Source organism: Protopterus annectens, chromosome 2.part0 (assembly GCF_019279795.1).
Source record: "Protopterus annectens isolate FY-2018-M chromosome 2.part0, PAN1.0, whole genome shotgun sequence".
NCBI lineage: Eukaryota > Metazoa > Chordata > Ceratodontiformes > Protopteridae > Protopterus > Protopterus annectens.
The window spans coordinates 762,177,603-762,203,301 of record NC_056728.1 but is presented as its reverse complement, the minus strand read 5'-3'; the positions used below and the strand labels follow the sequence as shown (position 1 = coordinate 762,203,301).

The 25,699-nt window shown below is 40.2% G+C and overlaps 1 protein-coding gene across 1 annotated transcript in view; it reads left to right on the top strand.

The window, feature by feature from the left end:
• Nucleotides 1–25,699, top strand: part of SMC2 (structural maintenance of chromosomes 2) — a 1,579,182-nt gene that overhangs the window by 1,441,949 nt on the left and 111,534 nt on the right. The window contains exons 22-23 of the mRNA XM_044060351.1: nucleotides 18,320–18,514; nucleotides 19,412–19,612. Of these exons, the coding sequence (XP_043916286.1) occupies nucleotides 18,320–18,514; nucleotides 19,412–19,612 (396 nt within the window). The remainder of the gene's footprint in view (nucleotides 1–18,319; nucleotides 18,515–19,411; nucleotides 19,613–25,699) is intronic.

Genomic DNA, 25,699 nt, shown 5'->3' with positions numbered 1-25,699 from the left:
CTCCCTCAGAAATACAAGCAATCCAATAAACATGCAAAGGAGAAGAAACAAACACATGGCAGCCTGAGCAACACTGGCACCAGTGAAGTGCCTTTCTTGGAGTTTGGCCGAGACCTGTCCACAATTCTTCTGGAAGTCACCATATTGTCTGCTTTTAGGTATGGCCCCCTGCACCAAAATTGCTGAACAATGCCTGTCTCGGGGGTTAACCAATGTCACTGAAGTGCAGCCCTAGCTATTGCCTGTTGCTGTTCAGCTAAGGGTAGGACAATGTCCATTTGTTAGCTTAAGAGGATGTTCCTGGAGACTTGGTTGAGGTCCTTAGCAGCCCCAACTGACAGACACCAAAGCTGAATCTAGCATCTGATAGTTTCCTTTTGCTTACACAGAGGAGATCCTCATTCCATCCCATTACCCATGCATCATCTAAGGTCTTTTTCCAGATGACTTAGGACTTCATGAGCTTTCTTAAAGCCAAGCAACCAGTGCTAGAATTCTGAAGGTTATCAGGGCTCCTCCTAAGAACAAGATTGATCCTTCATTAGAAGAAGATTCTGGTACCCTGATCCAGAAAAGGGATGACCTTGCCTGGGTGGGCAGATGTCCATCACTTCTTATGAATCAGGCACTTGAGGACACCATGTCCTTTGCTTCACCATCAAAGGATCTGCCATGTAGAGACCCTCTTCACTGAATGAAGAAAGAATTCAAATGCGATATCAAGAAGTACTCTGCTCAGTATAGGTATAGAACATTCATGAGCCTGACAGAGTCTAAACCATTTGCTGGTTCCTCAGTTATAGATGTACTGGAAGAGACCATCAGTGAATCACTGGAGTCTGATGTGATTCTCCTGCCAGGAAAAACTTGACTAGTTCTGTAGGGTCCAAAATTCCAGGAAGCTCCTTTGTAAGAACACTTTGGTTGACCTAACAGTGGTGTCCCTGGATTCCAACAAGGGACCATCTATGGCTCAATCCAGGAAACTCCATTTCCAGTGACAGACTGGGATTCTATACTGCTTTAGAAAGAAACTTTGCACATTTCTTGATCTGACCTTCAGGGCTCTGAGTTACCAGAAGCACATGCTTAACTTTCAGGAATCTCTCCTGGACATGCTGAAGATTAATGCAGAGGAAATCTGTGATGAGGACCTGAAGTATTAGATACCTTATTTATACAGCCAAGTATTCCAAAAAAGTGTAGTTCTGATGCACTAGATGCCTCCTGCAGGACAGCAGCTAACTGGTTAATGATTTGTGGACATGCCTGGCCTGGCACAGCCCTTACCAGTTCATGTGAAACTGGAGCTCTTAATACTCCCCAGGCAAGGACCACCTGTAAAGACCTCCACTAAGAAGGCATTCAAGACTGGAGGAAAAGGGACATTTTTAAGTTGGGCGTTAAAGTATTTTTTTCTTTCCCAATGTCCAAATTTAACAGAAATTACCCTTAAAAACTAGCCCAGTCTTCCCCAAGCCAAATAAACTGCAGAAAGGAAAACATCCAAAATTCTTGGAAAATAAGCAAAATGTAAGGATAGGTCTTGGGAGCCCTCATGATGAGGACCCACGGAGGGAAACGGCCATGATTCAGTCAAGCTGCCCTCTCCTCCCCCAGAAAATACCAGACCCAACCCTCTGTACCAATGAGCTAAACTTCTCTGTCCTTCCTTACAAATAGGGGATTATCTGTTTGTGGGAGAGGATATCTCAGAACCAGTGAGTCTTAGAAATTACAGGATAGGGTTAAAAATTTCCAGTACATTATGTTGTTGTACTAGTCACTTTGTAAGCAGACCAAAATTTGTAGGTAACCTCCTGTTCCAAGATTGGAAACAATGTCATTTAGTTCCACCCTTGCTATAAAGGACCTGCTAGGACACAGACCAATAGAAAATGTTCCAGTAGTAGAGGAGGACACTTGGGTTTATTTACTTTCATTCTGGTGCTCTGAATGGAAGTTGGCTGAAGGACTTTGAAGACTAAATAAAATGTCCAGTAATTGCAAAGCTCGAAATGCTCACCCTGCAAAGCATCCTATCTCTTGTATTCCTTCAAGCCTTCACTGTTGCCTTGGATCTAAAGGATGCCTCTTTTCATACCCTCTTGCAAATTAGGAGGATTCTAATATTCAGAGCAGCTGAAGCAAGACTACCAGTTTACTACTTTGCCTTTTGACTTGCCTACTGTATCCAACATCTTTACAAAATGCCTGCCTCTGGTATTGGTCTTTTGCAGGATTTAAGGCATACATAACTACTCTTATGTGGTTGACAGCCTGATCCAGGCAGACATAGTACAAGAGAGTCTGAAAATCAAACTGTTTACAGTAGCATGTTTCAAGCAGCTTTCTCTCTTCCCTCAACTTCCCAAAGTCACATTTGGCCCTTGCAAGTAGACTGCTGTTTGTAGGAGGCTTTTCTGGACACAGCAGAAAACTTTCCTGCCTAAAGACACTATCTTCCTATACCAATTCCTGCAAACCATGTTACTCTATCACAGCATGAAATTTCCTCAGAATTCTGGATTACATGGCATCTTGCAACCTTAGTGGTTTACTCCATATGAGGAAACTGCAATAGTACTGTCCCTGAAAGAAGGGAAGAATCACAATGATATGGGTTCATATAAGCCAACATCAGTATTAAATTGTGGATTTTATTGGAATTGTAACAGTGTGTGTCAAGGTTACTTTTGAAGTTGGTAGACCTGAACCTGTGTGACTTTGTAGAAGGCAGGTAAACTTTTGATGATGTAAGCAAAACAATGATTCAAAAGGAAGCTGGAAAAGAAAGGGAAACCATTAGTTTTGATGTTTGGATGTTGAAAGGCATTTGATAGGGTGCACTGAGAAGTACCTATGTAAAATGTTAAAACCATTTGTGCATTTCTCAAGGAATTGGTTTGATTACACTGATACTGAAAATATACACTCAACCAGCAGCCAGGATAAAAACTGTAAGGGCTTTGTCCCAGGAATTTACTGTAAGTAGAGGCACTAGGCAAGGATATCCACTTTCCTGTTCACTGTTTGATTTATTTAGACCTTTCGCTAAACAGGTAAGGGATTCCATAGCAGGTTGTCTTTGAAGATGCTTAGAAGAAAACTAGCACATTTTCCTTGATCCTGTGTCTTACAAAATTTGGGGCAATATTTAAAATCCTTAGTTATTTTCAGGAAATAGGTTATAAAACTGGTACATTACTAAGCTTTCTGTAGTAGTCAGTTCTGTACCCAAATATGAATTAGTACAACAATGTCCTTACCTATAAGGTCACTTTAGGATGAAATATCTAAGGTTGTGTGTCATGGGAAAAGTACAGCATACGGCAAATGAGTCCTGTGATGAAACGAGGTTAAAAATAAATGAGAAGATGGAAGGTGATAATTTTTTATTTTTGCCATGAAAGTTTGTGATCCCACAGATCTATATGTGGGAGCAAGCATATTGCTACCAGTCAGAGAGTGAGATATGGGTTTAGCTTGAAAAAATTAGACATTTATCTTTGAGGGGAAAGTTCCAGAGTGAGCTGGGAGTAGTTGAATTCCAAATCTGTAAGGGTACCATAGAGCAACATAGTGGAGATTAGTTTACCTGGCATAGTCACAAAAGTGTGAAGCCAAGTGGAATGCTTGATGTTGACTCAGTGACCTTATAAACCAGATGTATGACTGGATATTTGTGTGCAGGCCCAAGCTGACAGTAAAGAAAGGATCACAATGATGTCTGTATATAATCAAATCATGGAGGAAGACAGAAGTATACCCAGTAGGACTAGTAGAGCCTAAGATACAAGGAAGGAAGGGGCGAAGTTGTGGATCAAGAGAGACAAGGTTCTGGGAAAAAGAGAAAGCTGGGCAATCAAAAATGATTTGGAAAAATAATATTAGAATTCTGGGTTTTGAGAAAGTGAGTTTATTTGGTTTCAGAGACTAGTAACTATATGGAAGGAACTGGAAAGGAAGAGGATTACTGTTGGTAAAATCAGACTTAACCTAATTGAAGCTCAACAGTACGAATCTCAACATAGGAGGTTAATATGCAAGTTTCAATAAGACATTAAATGTTTATTGAAAAAGAATTGGAGGGGAAGCTAAACAAGTAGTATACTAAGGTACAATGTCCGAAGATTTGTCAAGATCCCATATTCATTACTAAATTAAAAAAAAAAAGTTTAGAATATTTAGATGTAAATGCTTACATAAATATTGTTTTACTCCAGACAAGTTATTTATTATTTATTTATTTACATTTGTTGCCTGGGAATGTCCGACTGGACGCAGGTCCATTTTCAGAGAAGGCCCGGGGAGAAAAGCTCCACAAATTAAAATATTAGACAGTTACAGATGAAGAATCCTAGCAATTAAAATATTACAAACATAGTTACAGATAAAGAACATAGTACATTCCGTAGATAACTAGCATCTGTTCTACCCACAAAGTCATAGCAGATATTAACAATTGTTACAATAAGAAGTTACTGCCATATAATAAGTAGCTAGGCATGGAAGTATCAGAGCTTGCTGTAATCAAAGGTAGTTTGTGGGGTGGAGGAGAGGTAGAGGTTAGATGGAGTGGGAGAAGTTAGAGGGGAGAGTTACAAGGACATAGCCAGCATGTTTTTAGGTGTGCTTTAAGTAAAGCTTTGAAGTGGGTGCATGATGGTAGAGAGGTTATTGTGGGGGGGGGGTCCAAAATTTGGCTATAGTGCTGGAGAATAGTGCTTCTTCAAGCAGTGTTATTGGCTCTAGTAACCTGTAATTGATTTTTGTTTCTGGATCGTAGTGGTCTGGTGGTGAGATAGGGTTGGAGTAGATACTGGAGGGATGGGACCTTTAGAGGATGGTTAACCAGTTTGTGGGCAAGTGTGAGTTGATACCATTGAAGGGAGGTGAGGGAGTTCTAGGCAGCCTAGTTCAGTAAGTGAGAGACAGTGGTGACTATGGTAGGATGCCCCAGTGGCGAATTTGGCGATTTTGTTGTAGCGGGTCTCGAGTTTATTTAGATTGCATTTGCCTTAGGTTGGTATATATTGGAGAGGCATAAAGCAGGGTGGAGATAAGGTGCGAATTTGCAACTGAAATCCTAGCTGCTTTGGTGAGGAGTTGTTTATTTCTGTATAAAGCTCCTAGTTTTTGGTGGACTTTGTTTATGGTCATGGATATGTGAATGTCAAATTTGAGATTGTCTATTTCAACTCCTAGCAATTTGGTGTGATCTGTTGGGTGGATAATGGTGTTGTCTTTTGCTGTGATGTTAAAGTGAGAGTTGTTTTGAGTATGTTTGGTGGGTTCAAAGATGAGGAGTTTAGTTTTGTTTGGGTTGAGTATTTACTGGGCATTGGATAGCCAAGTTTCAACAGAGGAAATGGCATGCTGTGTGACCTTTTGCAGTTCGGGTAGGGACTGGGTGGAGCAGATGATGATCGAGTTATCTGCATATTGTATGAGTGTCAGTGTGCTATGTTTGGTGGCAGAGGCTAGATTATTGGTGAAAATAGAGAAGAGTAGGGGTCCAGGAATGGATCCTTGGGGAACACCAATAGAGACAGGTAGTTGGGGAGATATGTCATTTTGCCATATAACAGATTGCTGGCGGTTAGACAGGTAACTTTGAAACCAGTTGGTGACTGATTGAGAAAAGGATAGGTTATTGAGAGGAGGAGTTTGTGCGGGACCATGTCAAATGTATTAGATAAGTCTAGGAAAGTAGCAGAGGAGAGATGGCCATTGTTTTTATGGTGAAGGATAGTGTTAGTAAAAGAGACTAAGGCAGTGGTGGTGCTATGGTTTGTTCGGAAACCATGTTGAGTATTAGAAAGGAGGCTGTTAGTAAGGAGGTAGTCTGAGATTTGAGTGTGAATGCATCTCTCTAGTATTTTGTAGAGTGGAGATAGAATCACTATGGGGCGGTAGTTGGTTAGTTCTGTGGAGGGGCCACCTTTGTGAAGGGGAATGATGTGTGATATTTTCCATAGTGTAGGGACGTAGCATTCTGACAGAGATCGGTTAATCAAGATGGATACTGGGTAGGCTAAGGCGTCAGCTGCAATTTGTAGGAATTCACTTGGGAGGTTGTCTACTGCTAATTTTGTGGGTTTAAGTTTAGTTAAGAGTTTTCTTATGTTGGAGGTAGAAATGGGAGAAAATGAGAAGAGTGTGGGGTGTAGGGGTGGGGGGTTGTGTTGTCTACCTAGTGATAGTATGGTTTGTGTGAAGTGTGTGTTGAATGAGGTAGCAATATTTTCTGAGGAGTGAGGAATGTTAGGTAAAGGGGTATTGACTTTACCTGGGTGGAGGATGGAGTTTATGGAGGTCCAGAATTGTTTGGGGTTGTGTTGGGAGGAGTTGAGGGCAGACTGGTAGTATTGGATTTTGTCCTCCTTTATTAGCTTTTTTGACTGTATTGCGTAGTTCTAGGAATTTCTGTCTAGCTGAGCGGGTTTTGGTTTTGCGCCAGTGTTCCCAGGCTTTATCTCAGTTTTTCATTTCTGACCTAGTGGTTTTCTGTAGCCATGGGGAGGGTTGGGCTTTGGATCTGGTAAGTCTTATGGGGGCATGGTTATTTAAGATGCTTAGGAAGGTAATATTGAAAAATTGGACTGCGTCATCTAGGCTGAGGTAATTTAGAGGGTGCCAGTTACATTCTTTGAGGGATGAGATGAATGTGATTGGGTTAAAGTGTAGTTTTTTTACGTATTTGATGGTAGATGACCAGTTTAACTTGGTATAGGTGTTTATTTGAGTAGGAATGTTGGGGAATTATCACTGAGGCTATCTGATAGGCACTCTGCTCTATAGGACTGGGGAATCTTGCTGATTCTAGTATCCAGTCCAGGGTAGTGTGCTTGTTTGAGTTTTTATTTATTCTGGTTGGTGACTGGACTAGTTGGGTGAAGCCATGAAGGTTTAGATGCTTGGTTGGATGGTTGCCGCAACAGGATTGCCAATTAATATTGAAGTCACCTAAAATTATGGTCTCTCGAGGGAGATGGGTAGTCAAGCTTAGGAGGTTTTCTAGTGGAGGAATATTTTGGCCAGGTGGGAAGTAGCATCCTATTATGTTGATGGTTTTATTTTGGTTTATTTTCAAGGTGGTATATATTTCTTCATTGGTAATTTGGGGAGCTGATGAGTTTAGAATCTGGGTGTTTAGATGCTGTTTAAATATTATAGCTATACCACCTCCTTTCTTTAGTCGGTCTAGTCGTCGTAGTATGTTTTAACCGTTAGGGAGGATTTGCTCACTGGTAATGTGAGGTTTTAGCCAGGTTTATGTTAAGATGGTTATATCTGGGGAGTATAAATCTATGGTGGCATGGAGTTCGCAGACTTTGTTGGCTATACTTCTGATATTTAGGCTTAGAAGGAGGTCTTTTGGTTTTCTACTGGTTGGGATTTGGGAGACGTGGTTGTTAGTCTGATTATTAGAAGTGGGGTTGGAGATGGAGGGACCAAGGTTGGGGTGGATGTCTCCACTGAGGGCAAGTTTTGGTATGCATGAGGTTATTAATTTTATCAGTTTGTGAAAGAGTTTGCATTTTAGGGAAACTTTATGATTGGGTGCAGTCGTTAACAGATGTGGTAGGAGGGTTATTTTGTTAACTTGTAGGGATGCATTTAGTTTTAGTATTTTAGTTGATAGAATATGTGGGGGATGCATAGGGATGGTTCTTGAGTTGGTGGGAGAGGAGCAGAGTGAGGGTGAGTAGTTGTACAGTGGAAGTGGTTGAGTGGGGGTATAATGGAGTTTTGATAAGATGTGCAAGGAGAGGGTATGCAAAGAGTGCTTATTCATGTTATCAGAAGAGGAGGGGTAGTAGTGGGAAGGTGGTGGATTTAGAGTTGGGAGTAGTGTTGTGGTTGGTGGTAAAAATGATGGGAGGGGTTTGTTCTAATAAAGGTAGGACCACCAAGGGTGGGTGGAAATTGGGGGGCAGGGTGGGGAGCGAAGCGGGCAGAGATCTGTTAGCTGCTCTTAGGAGGGGTGTGGGCTGGAAAACAATCAGGCAAGATGTTACCTGAAGGCTTGCTTATGCTGGTAGCTAAGAAGGCAATAAGTAAAAAAAATGGAAAACTGACAAGGCCACTAGCATAATGGAGGTATGTGAAATTATGAAAAAATGGAATAGCTTAAAGATGAATAGCTCCTCAAAGATTACTACTGTTGTCTGTAATAAATGAAAAATGTGGTCACAACTGATGATTAACTTGGAACAGTCTGGCAAGAAATATCGGAATGCGGTTGAATGGAAAGTTTCAGAGGTTAGTATGAGATAAATTAAGCAGAAGCTAGACAGAGTCTGAATAGGAAATGATTAGACACTAGCTCTGCAGGAAATGCTAAGAGGGAGCTCTGCAGGAAATGCCAAGAGATAGGGAACCTTTCTGGCGATGTAAAAGCTGCAGTGGAAAGTAGAGTTAAAAATGATTATTCTATTGCGTATATAAAATGAATAAACATTATCATCCCTTGCATTGGGCTGAAACCTTGTAATTTTGGTTAAATGGTGTGATACAGTTAGAGGAGGAACATGGCCATTAGGAAAAGTAAATACCTACATAGTGAATGGGGTTTGCACAGTGTTTCTATAATAGTAAACAACTTAAAAAGAGGGAGAGTAGTTTGTGTTGTCCCTTGAATCAAACCAAACCTTTGACCCTTCAGATCTTGAATGTGTAACAGTCCATTTAGCACATCAAACCCTGTGCCATTTGCACAGTATATCTGATGTATAACCTAATCCTGAAGATGGGAAGTACATAAGGGATGTATGGGCATGAATTACTTCTGAATAATTTTGCTTCCAGTCAAAAAGCAGAACTTTGCTGAGACTTTGGTCTTCTGGTCATGCGTCTCGTGCTATTACCTAGCCATTGGGGGAGATAAGTATCCCATTGGGGACCCTTCCGTCTTACTGTTTGGTATAAATGTTTGTAAATGCCATCCAGAAAGGGAAAATATGAATGAGGGACACTAATTCCACAAAGCATCATCACACCAAGTGTTTTTGTCTTTGTGCTGATCATAACCATAGGGGGCATGTGATCTGTCCGTTTTCATCCATAAGACCTTTTGCAACCATCTCTCTTCTTTATCCACTCTTCCAAGGCACAGTGTCTGAGTCTTCCATCCTGACGTCCAGCCTGTTCCTAAGAAGTTATCTAAAAAAGTTTAAACCAGAGGCTTCTGTTCTACCCTTACAAGATGTCTCCACTATGTCTGAAACTTCAGGCCATTCTAGTCCTATAACAACCCTGCTGTTGCATCCATGTTGGAGGCCACTAATGATGCAAGCTGTTCACACATTGGCTGGGGCTGATTCAGCAGCTGTTCCAGATGAGAAAGGTGGATCCCCTAGGGCAGTCATTTTAGAGGGACCAGGAGGCATCCCTCAGATTCTTGTCAGAGAGGAAATACTCAGCTCCTTAATTGAGGGTAATCATGGCTCTGTTCATCCAAGGCTTGTGCTGGTCGACATTTCAGCAAAGAAAAGGCAGAACTTTGTGAGAGATCCTGAGAAAGAATGGCAAGACTTTACCCAAGGGCTCTTCAGTGCACTTGTGTCTGTGAAGCCTCCTCAGTATTTTCAGGCTCCACCTGCTACTGTGGTTCCTGTTGCTCCTACTCCTTTGGAAAGGCATAAAGACTCTTCCTCTGAGGAGGATGGCAAGGCTTCTTATGAGAATTCCCTAGCCTATTCTCGATGGACCTTCAGGATGTGTGCTGTCACGTAAAGATAAACAGATGATACAGAAGATATCTACACTTTTGGCTGGAAGCCAGTCACATCCAGTACAGATCTGTCCTAGCAGCTCACTTGACACTGCAAGAATTCTGGGCGTTTACATATCGAGACGACTTGCTCATTACCACCCCGACCAGGCATCAATTGACAAGGGGAAGCGATCAGGTTCTTCAGAATTGTTCTCATCTGAGAATAACCATAAACTGTGACAAATGTCAACTACAACCAACTCAAATTTTGGAATTTATAGGAGCAATTTTCAACACAAAGTCAATGATAGTTTGTACTCTTGAGGGAGGTAGTGAAGCTCAGATCAGGAAAATAATTTGCACTACCAAAATTTCCGTTTGCTTGGTCTTTCAAGCTCTAAAATCAATGTCAGCAGCGTTAACCTTAGTACTGTTAGGCAGATTTTATATGAGGATTCTCCACTGAATTCTAGCAACACAATTTTCGATACTTTGCCCATCCATGTCAATTCAGATTTGGATCACTCAGATGTTCAAGGGAGATCTCAAGTGGTGGATTCAATCAGATCACATTCTACAAGGCCATCCTTTCATTCCCCCTCAGCCTATGGCCATAGTGGTCAGAAACGCTTCCCAGTTGGGTTGGGAGTGGGGCGTCTTCTATGGAAGAGAGAGTCCAAGGCACTTGGTCCCCTGAAGATGCCAACTTGCATATCAATGTCCTAGAGACGAGACACTGCAGTTCTTCCAGGAAGCTGTCCCTCCAGAGATTATTGCAATTCAAATGGACAGTATGTCAGCAGTTTGATACGTCAACAAACAAGGAGGAACCAGATCACACCCCTTGTGTTGAGAAACCACTCAGAGTGTAACCAATGGGTGATGTCATCCAACAGCTTTCTCATAGCAGTGCACATTCCGGGGAAGTCCAGTGTGATAGTAGACAAACTGAGCAGGTATGTTCTTCTACCTCATAAGTGGTCTCAAAACAAGAAAGTGACTGGAATATTTCATCGATGGGGCCAGCCTTGCTGAAATCTTTTTGCCTCCCCTGAAACAACAAATGCAGCAATTTTGTCCTAATCCCCACAGGGGGGATTCACTGAGGGATGCTGTACTTCACGATTGGCCCCCCGGTCTACTTCATGCCTACCCACCAATCCCATTAAGTCCAGAATTTTTGCTGAAGTCTGCCAGGTTGAAGAGCAAAGTCACTCTCATTGCTCCTTACTGGCCTTGGCAAATTTGTTTTTTCCTACCTTTGGCCTCACTTCACCAATCTTGGATTCTAGATCTGATTGCAGATTTCTTGTCTCAAGTGGGCATGATGCATCCAGACATTTCAGACCTCAGGCTGATGGCCTGGTTTCTCTAATTCCATTTGTAGCGAGAAAAATTATGCTGTCTTCCCCTGTCCGACATATTCTTTTATCTTCCAATAAGCCTTCAACATGAAAACTTTAGATGAGTAAATGGAAAAGATTAATTTACTGCAAACAAAATCATGTTGAGTCATTTATAGCTCCAGTACATAACTTACTCGAGTTTTTAGCCTTACTTTTTAAACCATTAAAATTCAGTTAGCAGCAATATAAAATTTTCACATTGGATTCAAGAGTTCTTCAGTGGCCTCTCAGAAATTGTACAGAGCGTTCTTGAGAGGCATTCTACCTTTGAGACTTCCGTTTAGGAGCCTACCTTCCCAATTGGTATCTCAGTCTAGTATTGGAGGCTCTAATACATTCCACTTTGAACCAGCAGCTAAATGTAACCTTAAGTATCTTGCTTGGAAATTTTTTTCTAGTAGCCATTACCTCTGCTAGACAAATTTCAGAAATTCAAGCCTTGTCTTCAAAACTTCCATACTTGATCTTTTATGAGGATAGAGTGACGCTATGAACTAAAGCCTGCTTCCTTCCTTCCCAAGGTGGTGTCTGAATCCAATATCAATCACTCCATTAATTTGCCAGTATTCTTCTCTAATTTTGCAGGCAAAGGCAAAAACATGTTGCATTTATTGGACGTTCATAGACCATTATGTTTTTACCTGCACAGGACAAAAGACATCAGAAAAACAAATTGTTTCCTTTTCAGAATTGAAATTGGGTAAATCAGTCACAAAAGTAATCTTAGCCAAATGGCTAACTGACTGTATTTCATTTATCTATAGCAAAATGGGTATTACCTTACCGCAGCCAATACAAGCTCATTCAACTAGGTCCATGGCAACTTTAGTTTTCTTATCCAGAGCATCCATGGATGACATATGTGCAGCAGCAACTTGGGCTACTCCCCATACTTTTATTACTCATTGCAAATTTGATGTGGTCTCCAGGGGTAAAGCATCATTTGGTTCAACTGTGCTCAGGAATATCCTTCCTTAGAGTCCACCCAGGATTATAGGTAGCTGGGGACTCTGTCCCATCAGTTGAGGACAGAATGAAAATTGACAGTCGGATAAAGAAGTTATGCACTTTCCATAATATTCAGCTCTTAGAGGAATATCATTATCCTTTATACGGAGCTCCAAATATAGTTTTCTCCTATATTGAGCATGTGTAATGTTTACGTCTCCTATATGTATGCATATTAAACATTTCTTTTCTGGTAATAAATCAGCACACATGATCTGAGATAGCTTAGGGTTAGTGCATTATGGGTAAGGCTGGAGCTCTAGAGCTTTTTGGTTACCACAAGCTTTAGTAATAGCCGAGTTGGATCCGAGGATCGGATACGAACCCATCAGTTGAAGAATGAAAATGGACAACACAGATGGAATGTTATAACTTTACATGTTTACTGGCTTGTGCTGTTTGTTTTCCTTGGCAAAGAGGCACCATTTCCAACTTGACTATGGAACAAACTACCGGTCCCACAGTCTGTCCTTCTTCCAGCCACAAAAAGAAAAAGTTAAGTAAAAACAGCCTTTGCCTCCACAGCAGGCTAGCAATTTGCTTCAGCCACAGATGGGGCGATTCCTGTGGCCAAAGCTAGTTCTTCAGACCAATCATCTTTTTCCCCAGATCCCTCTGGTGTAGCACCTACAGCTGCTGTGGACTGGGGTTATCCACGTCGTCTGCGGCTTTTGGGGTCCCCTCAGGGGGCAAGGGAGAGCCATTCTTGTTGGTCTTGGGAGAGGAGGCAGGGAAGTCTTCCCTGTTCAGTCAGAGTGTTGTATCCATCCCTGGAGAAGTTGCTGCTACCATTTACAACCCTATTTGGCCCCATTTGTTTGTTTCAAAAAGAAACAGAAAACTAAATATGTACCTACTCCTGCTCAAATTTCTCTGGACAAGAGTAGTTTATTGGGTATGGCTCAGGGTCTAATTCATGCTGTTGGTCCCCCATAAAAAGTGGTTTCTGCTAAAAGACAAAGGAATTTCTCTTTTCCTGAAGAGATTTAAGATTTAAATTTGGGTCAGAAGATTAATGGAAAGATGCAGGGTTTTCTCATCAGATTTCTGATTCAGAGGAGAGCATTTATCTGAATATCCCTGTCCGAGCCCCAAGCCATAACCAGGCTAAAAAACTTCTCAAAAGCTGACTACAACCTGTTAAGGGAGGGGTATCAGTAGCTTCACACCACCACCACCACCCCCCCCTCAGAGGATGCAGACAACTATGCTGAGTAGTATGCCAATACAGTATACAAGCACCTGTACAACTGCATGGACTCAGCCATACCCAACAGAACTAAAACCTGCTCCTCAAGGAAACACAAACCTATCTGGTGGACATCCTCTATCAGCAGGCTTTACAATAAAAGAAGAAATTGTTGTCCAAGGGTAAAAAGGCACAACATTCCCAACTGGAAAATCTCCCTCCGTAGCCTCAACAAGCAAATTAGATCCCTAGTGAAAACCACCAAAGCCAATTATGAATCAAAATTAGCCTCTGAAACAAAGGGTAACCACAAAGCCTTCTTCAGTTACAACAGGAACCTCCATGGCAAAACCCAGGTTTATTCCGAATTAATACTTACAGGTACCACTTACAGTGATCCTGTCGACTTAGCCAACTTGCTGGCAGATAGGTTCAGCGCAAACTTCACCCCTCTGCCCCCCCCCCCCAAGGCCCATTAGGCATCCCTGATAATTGTCCTGCACCTCACATCTCCGCAGATCGTGTTAAAGACCCTATCCAAGGCAAAGAACACAGCTTCCATGGACCTAATAGTATCCCAGGCTGTATTCTGCACCATCTCCAGCAAGAACTAGCTTCACCATTGAACACCCTATTCAACCACAGCCCAAGTACAGGCTTCATTCCAACAAAGTGGAGGACTGCCATTTCTCTAAATTTATGTTTTAAGCGCTTGAGGTCTTCCCTTGATTCTGCTGATACCACTATATGGTGGTTTCTCCCTCTCCTGCAAACACAGCAGTGCATAAACAATTGAACGCTCTTTCAGTGGATTCTGAACCCACTATATTAAGCAGAATAAATGCCTTTGTACATGCATCTTTGTCAGGAAATGCAGCTTGTATGAAAATATCGTACTCTTGCTCAAACACACACCAGTTCTCTGCAATATTATCATCAAATACAAGTGCACCATGTTTTCAAAATCCTTCAGCCCTGCCAACAAATTATGCATAAACACACTGCAAATATGACCCTTGTAATTTTATGAGCATTCACACAAACCAGGTATTTGTAATAAGATTCAAATGCACAATAAACTCTTCAAAATACTGTACTTTGCAAAATATGCTTTGAAATGGCTGTATTTTGTGAAATAACTGTACTGTAATACTGTACAAACTTGCAAACACTTTGTATACTTTGGATAGCTTGAATAACTTTAATACGAAAAAGTAGCACATAGCGAAAAAATGCAGTCATTTTCCTTATTTTATGCGATTCAGACATTGTTTCAAATATTTTCGTAACTGTTTTAAATATCTTTACCAGTATGTCTCTGTTTCGAACATTTCGTTTAACTAGAAATTCATTTTGAGGCTTCTGAGTGCTTCTTTATACATTCGTTGAGTAAGAAATCCATTTAAGCAAGTTTTACTACCTGGAATTAATTTCTGACCTGTTTTATGAGTTGTATGTGCAGTAGGGATGATCCATTCCTCTATATTCCTCCAACATTGAGTGCCTCTTGGCCTTGATTCTGGATTCCATTCTGACACCATGTTGCTCATCCTATGTTATGATTCAAGACAAACAGGCGAGGTAGTTTGTTTATATGCTTTATTATATAGAAACATATCAGGATGTATAGCAGCAACATAAAATATAAACAAACTGATTAACTGACAGACCATTACATACATGCATGCTTACATCTCAACAGCTCTCTACAAAATGGCAGTCTGCTCGCACGTGCTCAGTATTTATACACGTGCAAGCCCATTGAAAGCTTCTTGAAGATATACATACATACTGATCTACATATCCTATGTATAACCAATCTACAGGAAAGTGTCTAGGAATAGATGGTATTCCTGTGGAAGTTTAGAAGCTAGTAAGGAAAAAACTGATAAAGATCTGGAAGGTTTTAACAGTATTTTGAGAAGAGACGTTCCAACATCCTACAAGAAAGCTGTAGTAGCTATAATACTTGGAGGGTAAAGAGCCATCAGATCCAGCTTCATACAGGCCCATCTCAATACTAAACCATGATTATAAAGTGTCTATAATCATGCTTTGCAAAAGTGATGCCAAAATTGATAAATATGGATCAGTTTGGTTTTGTGGAGGGGAGGCAAACATTTGACAAACATTAATGATCCAGAGGGAAGCAGAATGTAAGAAAATACCACAGTTTTTGGTGGGTCTTAATGCAGAGAAAGCATTTGACAGAGTGAGCTGGGACTTTGAGCATTAGAAGCATTTGCATTCCATAATAAAATTATAAGGGTGATTAGGATGATATATGAGGGATCGGAAGTGAAAATTATAGTGGGTGGGGTCTTCTCTGATTATCTCTGCTTAAGCAGAGGAACCTGGCAGGGGTGCCCCCTCTCCTCTTTGTTATTTGCATTATATTTAGAACCATTGGCAAAGAAAATAAGGGACTCCGAAATTCAAGAATATAATTGGCATGGTAGTCAAGAGAAGCTGTCTGTCTTTGCAAATGATGTTTTATACCTGAGAAAACCAAAAAGGGACATCACAGTGTTGTGGAACATTTTGAGACTATTTGAAATCTATTCGGGATACAGAATCAATGAAGCTAAAACAAAAGCAATAGCAGTAAATTATGTACCCACACACAAATTGATTCAGCAATATCCATATTTGAGGACATGATAAAATGAGGTATTTGGGAGTATGGATTAAAAATGATTCCAGTGTGGCAGCTAAGGATATGTGTGAAGAGGGTAAACAAAAGATGATGTGAAAACTGAGACAGTAGAAGCTCTGTTATGTGGATATCAATAGTAAGATGCAAGCAGTTAAAATATTTTTAGTCCCTTTAGTCATATATATAGGTCAGGCATGTTATCATGTTACCAGTAGTGGATAGCAATTAATAAAAGAGCTGAAGGATTTTATCTGGGAGGGGAAGGACGGCAAGAGTCAAGTGGGATAAGCTTATTTTTCCAATAGAGCAAGGCAGACTGGGATTACCTGATTTCAGAGCAACACAGTTAAGGACCCTATCCATAGCACAAGCAGAAAACTATAATTCAAAGCGGAAAGAGATGAAACTGGGGAAGCTCAAGAAACAAGGAGCGACTGGGATTTTGGATGCAGACCTTAAAGGAGAATAACAGTAATCGTACAGAATACTGTATTCATAAAGTAGCAGAAAGTATTCGAAGAACTAAGCCAATGGGAATGGAGAGGAGAGATTCTGCAGATAGGGATGATTGCAATTATGGATACAAACAATAGACAAGAGGGGGCTGGAGTTTTGATAAGTGGCAAAGTAACCAAGGTACTAGGAGCGGATCACCATATAGTGAGCAGTAATGGAAAGGGAAGATGCCAAGAACTTATTTGGACTGCAATTTAGAGATTGCCTTCCCTATCAAGGATTGATATCAGAGTATTGGGAAAGAGAAAGAAATAGAGGGGTCTTAAACGAAAGACCAGCACTGATAGAGTTTTTAGTATAATCTAGTACAGAAGTTGCCTCTAAAGAAATGATTAGTAGAGCATATAAAATATTGCCCGATAACTATAAGAATCGATCAGAAGAGGTTAGAAAGGATTGGGAAGAGAGATTGGATAAGGAATTTTAAAAAAAATTGGTGATACGTATGTCTCCCAAATATTTAACAAAGTCTAGAAGATTTAGGATCTTTACTTCGAAGTGTTTGCAGGATTTGAATGAGCTGTGTAATGTTTAAATGACAAAGATTGGATATAAATGATGTATAATGTTTGCAGTATGGTTGTCAACATGGTTTGTAATGCATAATTGCAACTGAAATGGTGTCTCTGTGGTTTATTTTCATTTATACAATGCAAGATTGCCTATGTCATATGTGATAATTTAGTAATGATGCTTCTTGTTAAAAAAAAAAAAAAAAAAAAGCCCTTATGTTGTTGAGCTTTATAAAATGGGATGGAAGCCAGTGAGTATACCAGTTCGTCTACGGCTTCAGAGTCCATTTTTTAATTAAAAATGTTATTGCAAAACACGGCCCTGTTGCTGTTCTCTAGCATTCTTAGAGGCATTGGCTTACAGTTGAAAATCCAACAGGGAGGTTCCTTTCCTGCACACAGTTGATTGTTGTAGATATTCCCACTAGCTTGTGGATGAAGACATGGGGATTGTCCTATTGTTTTGGTTTGGGAGAAAATGCCAGAACCTCCAACCAGACCTCTGAAGTTCAAGTGTAGGTGGCAAAGCATTAATAACTTGGGCGTCTGGGACCCTGCCATCTCTTTTTGTTTATAGAAAAATGTAGGATATGGCATGAAAGTTCAAAAGGAAGAGAGAGAGAGGGATTCTTGCCTAGAATTGTCATCTGCGTCATATTGTAGTACAGATGATGGGGCCTAATCAAACAAAAGCCCACATGCCTTTGGGCTTCAGCAAAGGCAATGAATATACTGTTTTCAGATGTTTCCTTTAGATGGAGGATTTGGGGAGGGGGTAGATAGAGTTGGGGGGGGGCTTCTGTGGTGCATTTAGCTTAGATGTCGATTGTTTTCCAAAAAGATCTTAATGTACCTTTTTGTCAGAATGAGTGGTTTCTGTTCAGTTGTTGATAAATTCCTCACTGGAGTCCTGTTTTCCTGAAGCTTTCCTTCAGTCTCCCTACCCATTAACTTATTTGATGAATTTTCCAAAGATCTGGTTATAGAAGGCAAGCTACCTAAATAGGAGTTAGGACAGCCTTTTCAGACTTCATCTTAATGAAAGTTGTTTGAGAAGCATTTGGCAAAGTATTAGCATGGAGAGTCCCTATTTTGCCTTCCTTGATTTTTAAAGAGAAAACGTACGTGATTCGCTGAGGTTTTGCCCACAAAAGCAAATAAGTGGAGCTTCTGCTATTTTAACAGGCTTATTTTGCCTTTGTTTTTTTTACTTTAATGTTTTTGTAGATGCTTTGCAGTGAATTGTATGTCTCTGACAGAACTGTGTTTTTTTTTTAATCTTTTCTGGCTGAAAAAAATATTCTTTTGCAGGAAGCCGTTAAAGTGGCTCAAGGAAATGTCTCAAAGCAGAAGGAGGTAATAATGGCCAAGGATAAGGAAATAAAAACAAAGTCTGCTGAAGTGGCCAAGCTTGGTGAACAAACTAATGAATGCCAGCTGAAGATTGAGGAATTTGAACACAACATTGACAAGCTCAAGCAAGACAGTGCGGATGCAGCTGACAGGGTAATTCCTCATGTCAGATGCTTACTTATAAGCATATCTTTTTTGAAAATTTCGTTCAGTGGGGGATTTGCAAAGCAGTTTGCAGGGTTGCATCTGTTGTATGAACTTTTACTGTTGATAAACTGAAACCATGAAAGTGAATCTACTATCTGCAGACTTTAGCTGATTTTTGACATGTTGAGCATGCTTGCATTTAGTAATTTGGTAAAATATATGCATTTTAGAGCCAACGACTGGTGTACAAACAGATCTTTTGAGTTAATTGGCAAAAATAAAATATTTGATAGGTCAGCCAAAGAAAGATTTAATGAGCACTTCTACATAACCTTCTTACCCTACCTAAAGGCTGAATGCCTGTTGCATGCCCGCAGTCTTTATAGAGGCCAGTTATGGCAACTACTTCAAAAGGAAGTTATCTGTGAACTTGCATGTAGGCTAGCTGGGCATCATTTTGTGTTTTGATTCTGAAATAAATGGGAAGGACTTCAGTCATGAAGGAGAAACTCCCTGGACATTGCCTAGATCTCCATTGTACATTGTTGCTAATCCAGGGGATTTCTTTTCTTTTTCCTGTGGACTGGTGCATAATAAAATGATCCAAGTAGTCAGTCTTCCTCTGAAGTGGAAAAAAAAAATCACATGGCTGAAGGGGTAAGCCAGTAGTAGCTGTGCAGCACTTGAGAATATGCATTGAGACCCTAGTGGTAGTGTTTCCAAAATGGTCAAAGATGATTCTTCAGTAGAGGACCAGAGGAAGTGTTTGCAGAGTACATCATTATATGTATTGTGTGCGTCAAGGGTAGTAAAAATGAAAACACAGGAGACCAATATTTGAATCACTGCTGCATAATAAACTATTTGAATATATTATGAATAACCTGTTGCACAAATTTCCAGGTTGCCAAAATGCTTCAGAACCATGAGTGGATAGCATCAGAAAAGCATCTTTTTGGGCAGACTAATACTGTCTATGACTTTAAAGCTAACAATCCAAAAGAAGCTGGACAGAGACTGCAAAAACTGACCGAAAAAGAAAAGAAGTTGGGCAGAAATGTGAACATGAGAGCAATGAACATGCTGTCCCAAGCAGAAGATCGGGTAAGCATTAGTAGTCACTTTGTGATCTTGAGAGTAAAGGTCTTTTGAGTGATCTAATTTGTGTCAGCTTTCACAACTGTTTTCAGGCATTATTGGCTGTAGTAATATTAATCTCTGGAGTTAAATTCATAAGGGACAAGCAGTAACTAGGCACTGGTGTAATCTAGCAAGCAGATAGTTATAACGATTACATGCCAAAAAGTACTCCCCAGTTCTTTTTCTTTTTCCTGCTCAGAGGAGACCCTTCAGTTTTTGTCATTAATGTTTACTGATTTTAAACTGAACACGATGCTCTGACATTTTGTAAGTATTAACAAGGAGTTGGTAACATTTGCAAACAATCAAATCTAACTTAAACAAGTAACTATGTACAAAATCCTAGTCTGTGTTGCATTAATGCAGAGTAACTTGTCTGACAAGCAGTAGTTAACTTGAAGGAATGGATTGAAAATATTAGGAATTGTGTAAATTACCTCTCTTTGTCAATCTCTGATGTTAAACACAACATGGCTGCAAAAAGTCTAATACACATATACCATAATCAACTCATAATTCAGTTCCCATAAATTCTCAGTTGCTAAACTGTTTACAGCTCATCTCAGACTGAAAAGAGCATTTTCCCCTTATCTGAACAACTAACTGATAGCAGTCTTGACAGGGAGTCAAAGGCAGTGAGCTTGTCTATTCCAGCTATTCCAGTTTTTGTGAATGTTGCTGTACACTGCAGAGTTACAGACAGCACCATCATAAACACACATTTTCATCAGATATGCCTCTAGACAAACTTGTAGTGCCAGCCTTCCACCTGACAGAATTTCAAAGCTTCAGTGCAGCATTTACCTTTAAAGTACAGCAGTGGCAGCCACTTCCTGCCCCAAGTATCTAGGTCTGAAGGAAGTAGTTTTCTTGGTCCCATTTGCCAAGTATTACATGAAGGTTTTTCAAGGGAACACTCCTGGTTCAGTGGTCTCACTGTGTATGCAGTGTCAAACCCAAACAAAATTTCTCAGATATGCCATCACCACTTGCTATGGTGACTACTTCAGGACAGTCTTTCAAAGTGTAGTCCTCCACCCCCAAGTGTGACTCACCACAGATGCTTCTGCCTGTGAATAGGGATAGTGTTACCACAGATGCTTCTGCCCTGTGATAGGGATCCATTGTTTAGAGCAGACAATCCAAGGGACTTGGACACAGGAAGTGATCTCTCCATGGAAATTTCTGCCTATGTAAAGACTGTACAGGACCCTCTCTGCAGGGTGCTCCTGCCACATTCTTTTCCAATTCTTGAAAGGCCATGAGGATTTGGGAATGAGTTATGGTGACTTGTTTTCTAATAGCATCACTCATTGCTTACTATAGTAAGGACTTCAATATAGTCAATATTTACTGATGCCTCAAGTGGTTCCCTAGTCGGTCAGTGGTGGATGCCATTGTCACCCAAGGGTAAAGCCTTACTGTGACCATACAGATGTCCAAAGGTCCACTACTAGAAAAGCTTTACAGATGTAAGTGGCCAAAATTTTCATTTTGAGCCACTAGCTATGGTCTTGATCCTTTCTTACTCTTGATTCAGGAAATTCTGCAATTTATACAGTTGCAACATAAGCTTTTCTGCACACCTTCATAAGACAAGAGACTGTCCTGAAAGGATTCTTGTCACACTTCAGGACTATCGTACTTCCTGGCATTTTGTTTTAATGCCACTCTAGAAGGAGCTAGGGACTCTATCCTACTGTTAAAGTGTATCACATAAGATACAAAAATGCAGGTTGTCATGATTAATATTTATTCAATTCAGCATACCTCCCCATCATTTCACTACCTAGAGACATTTTTTCTGTATTGGGAATGATCTAGAAGGATTTTCCTGAGGCCTATAAAATTTATATGTTATACAAGGAGCAAACTCAATCTGGAAAGAAGGGCTGTTGTGGGGGGTTATGGAACCTGGTACAGAGTTTTTTTTTTGTTTTTCATTTGTTTGTTTTATTTTGTTTATTTCTGACCATGGGAGATTCTTAATGGTGCAGTGACTACTACTAAATAGTATTCCAGTTCTGTTGTTGAAGTGAATGGACAATGGGTCATGAAGAGCATTATCAAAAATATATAAATTTAGTTTATGCCAAGTACAAAGGGGAGTGATACCAAAATAAATGGTAGAACAAGGTGTGGGTGGTTGACAGAGGTGGAGGTTTGGTTGAAAGAGAGGCAACTGTTTGGGTTTATCCCTCTCCCAGAGACTAACAAAATTGTTATGAAGGGTAAAGTTAGAAATCCCTTGGAATGAAATGGTACATTGAGCTAGATAAGTATCATCTATTATGAAGTTCTGGCCACCACCTTTGGAGAGCCATATGAAGATCTGTGTCTATATAGATAAACTATTAGTTTACAGAGTTTACTTTTTTAGTTTGTGTGTGTGAGGTATTTTATTAGTTCTGTAGGTTATAAGTTTATAGTGGGATGAAATCTTGTACTCCATTGTAGGCGTTCAGTGGGAATAAATAAGCATGGACTGTATGGTTTTGAAAGTGGGATGGGGGGGGGGTAGCCCAGGTGAGTTGTTAGAATGGGTTGAGAAGGAATGGACAATCTTGCACGTTGAGAGAGATTTAAAGTTATGCTGATGGATTGTGTTATCAAATCCAGTGAAAAAGGACAGAATGTTTATATTTATCAACTCTTCAGGTATAACTGGTTTGCAGGAGGCACACTTGAGTATGCAAGAATATGGGAAATTACCAAAGGGGTGTATTAGTGTGGGTGCAACTGCAAGTTATTGAGAGTCTAAAAGAAGGTTAGGGTGGTTTTACTAATCTGTAAATGTTGACTACAAGTTGTTTCAGTATACAGCCCTATGAAATGTGCTGTCCCATATCATAGCCTTTAAGGAAGACCTTGCAGTTCTGATGAGGAGTTGGAATATGTTATTACATGTCTTTGATGTGGACATATATCCAAGACAGGTGAAGTTAACAATAGTTGAGCGTTTATTTGATAAGAGATTGCAAGCAAATGGGATTTGTAGATTTCTAAGGCAAGATCACAGGAGAAGAAAAGTTTTCACACAATTATTCTCTAGGTATTAGGCATGAATCAGTATAGACAAGGCAGTAATGATCTATGAAAATGGCCCCATGGTGCTTTGAGAATGCCCAAATATGAGTATGTCATGCTCCAGGTGAGACATTAAACTGAGGACCCATCTGCTTGAGTTGGTGGTAGCTCCGGTGGATGGAAAAGATCCCACTGCACCTACTGAAAAAGGGAAGTTTTCCAATATCCTAAATTTCCCCATGGAGTATAAATACCACCTGTGATATCCCCTGAGGAGAGGCCACCAGCTTAGAGGGACTAACCCTGTCAACAAAGGATACATAAAATGATGGAATTACAGTTGTGGAATTAGTAGTAATTCCTTGCTTTCCCGCTAAACAGAAAGCTTTTTAGAAACTGATGTCAGGAGATGCTACTAGAAAGGTAAAATGCAGGAACTGGAGAGTCTGACAGATTGGGAAGAAGAATGAAAAGAAGCAACATGAGGAGATCACAGAGAAAAAAGATTTGGGCAAGCACAACAGTCATTAATGAAACTCTATTTAAAAATGCAGAGGTTTGATTACACCCCAGCCATCTTCAGTTGGATTAGTGGCATGGGAGCTGGAGGGATCAGGTTGGGAAGGTGGGAGTGAGTAGACAGTGCTCGTTCGCCCATCCTTACAAGAGGGAAAAGCAGTGTCATCCACCTGCCTTGGCAATATCTGCTGTAAAGTAGATTTGTTACTGACAGCAATGTGTCTAGCTATGTTCACATTGCAAGCAGCAGCTGTGCTTTCCAGATGCAGCTGGTAGTTTGGGAAAAAAAGTTTAATCAGTTGAGGCAGTCTCTACTGCTGTCAAATGGTGTCATCTGTGGGGCAAACATTGCAAAGCTTACAGTGCTGCCACAGAGGTTTGGTAGAGCTCAGACCACCTGACTGACTGACCTGCTTTCTACTTCCAGATTGTCACCTTCAGTAGGGGTTTGACTTTTAAAAGTGTAATAAAATCCTTGACGATTTTGCAGGGTTTGTAGAAAAAGGGTGTAATTTTCCTGGAGTAAATCGCTGAAAAAGTTTTTGATATGTTGTAGTGAGGTGGACATTATTCAGGAGCTATTAGAGAAGGTAGAATTTTTTTTAAAATATATAGCTAGGGAGTGGGATAAAATTAAAGTGTAGTTTAAAAATAGTGTGGAAACAGAAACGGAAATACGGTTAAGAAGTAACAAGAATTTAGAGGGATTGACAAATTTTAAAGTATTGTAAAATAGGGAGAAATCCCACAGAACAAGAATAGGAGCAACGTCAGAATGCTAAACAAAGTAAGGGATTACCTTGATAAATATGCCTGAGTTTAGAAAGATTGCTGTTGAGTAACTGTTTTTTGATAACTAGAGCACCAAAATGTTTAGCACAGTGACCCGGGCAGCAGAAAGTAGAAAGCCCTATCGGCAAGCTTAGGCAACCTATAGCAAGGAAGATAAGAGATCCTGTAGAAGTATTTGAAATATTTTGCAAATTCTATGAAAGCTTGAATAGAGCAGATAAATATGGAAATCAAGAAAGGGTACAGATAGAAATGTTTGTGGAGGAATTAAATATGACATTGTTAGAGGTGGCGGAGCCTCAGTTGCCAACAGTTAGGATAGGAAGAGATGAGATAAAAATGGTGATGTATAACCAATCTACAGGAAAGTCCCCAGGAATAGATGGTATTCCTGTGGAAGTCTGTAGGCTAGGAGGAAAAGAAAACTGATAAAAGATCTGGAAGGTTTTGTTTAACAGTATTTTAAGAGACGTCCCAACATCTTGGAAGAAAGCAGTGGTAACTGTAATACCTAAAGTGGGTAAAGATCCATCAGACCCAGCTTCATACAGACCCATTTCAATACTAAACCATGATTATATTGTGTGATATGGATCAAGCTGGTTTTCTTGAGGGGAGGCAATCATTTGACAACATTAACAGAACATTGGTGATCCAGAGGGAAGTAGAATTTAAGAAAAGGCCACTGTTTGTGGGTCTTGATTTAGAGAAAGTATTTGACAGAGTAAGCTGGAACTTTGAGCAGGGCAGTGGAAGCAGTTGCATTTCTTGATAAAATTATAAGGTTGGTTAGGAGGTTATATCGGGGATCTGAGGCGAAAATTAGTGGGTGGGGGGTCCTGCCTGATACTTTCTGCTTGAGCAGAGGAACCAGGCAGGGTTGTCCTCTATCCCCTTTGTTGTTTGCATTGCATTTAAAACCATTGGCAAAGAAATTAAGGAGCTCAGAAATTCAAAGATATAATTGGTATGGTAGTAAAGAAATGCTGGCTGTATTTGCAGATGGTATTATTTTACACCTGACAAAATCAGAAAGGGACATTACAGTGTTGTGGAACATTTTCAGAGAGTTTCAGATCTTTTCAGGGTACAAAATTAATGAAGCTAAAACAAAAGAAATAGTAAATTATGTACCCACACACAAATTGGTTCAGCAGTATCAATATTTATGGGGGCATGATAAAATGAAGTATTTAGGAATATGGATTAAAATGATTCTGGTGTGGCAGCTAAGGATGTGTTGGAAAAAAACTAAACAAAAGATAATACAAAAACTGAGAAAATAGAAGCTCTGTCATATAGATATAGTAAAATGCAAGCAGTTAAAATGTTTTTTCGTCCCTGTAGTCTTATATACAGGTCAGGCATACTTTTATCAACCAGAGGAGAAGCTGTGGAAAGCAATTAATAAGGAGCTGAAGGATTTTGTCTGGATAATGATAAAAAAGAGGGGAAGCTCAAGAAACCAGGAGAGGCTGGTATTTTTGCTGCAGACCTTTAAGGAGAATAACCGTAATCATACAGAAAGTAATATAAAGTAGCAGAAAGTATTTTAACAACTAAGCCAATTTAGGAATGGAGAAAGGAGATTCTGCCGATAGGGATGACTGCAGTTAGGGATATAGGCAAGAGGGGGCTGGAATTTATTGGAAACAACTGGCGAAAGGAACCAAGGTATTGGAAGCAAATTACTAGAGACATAAAAGCTAATAG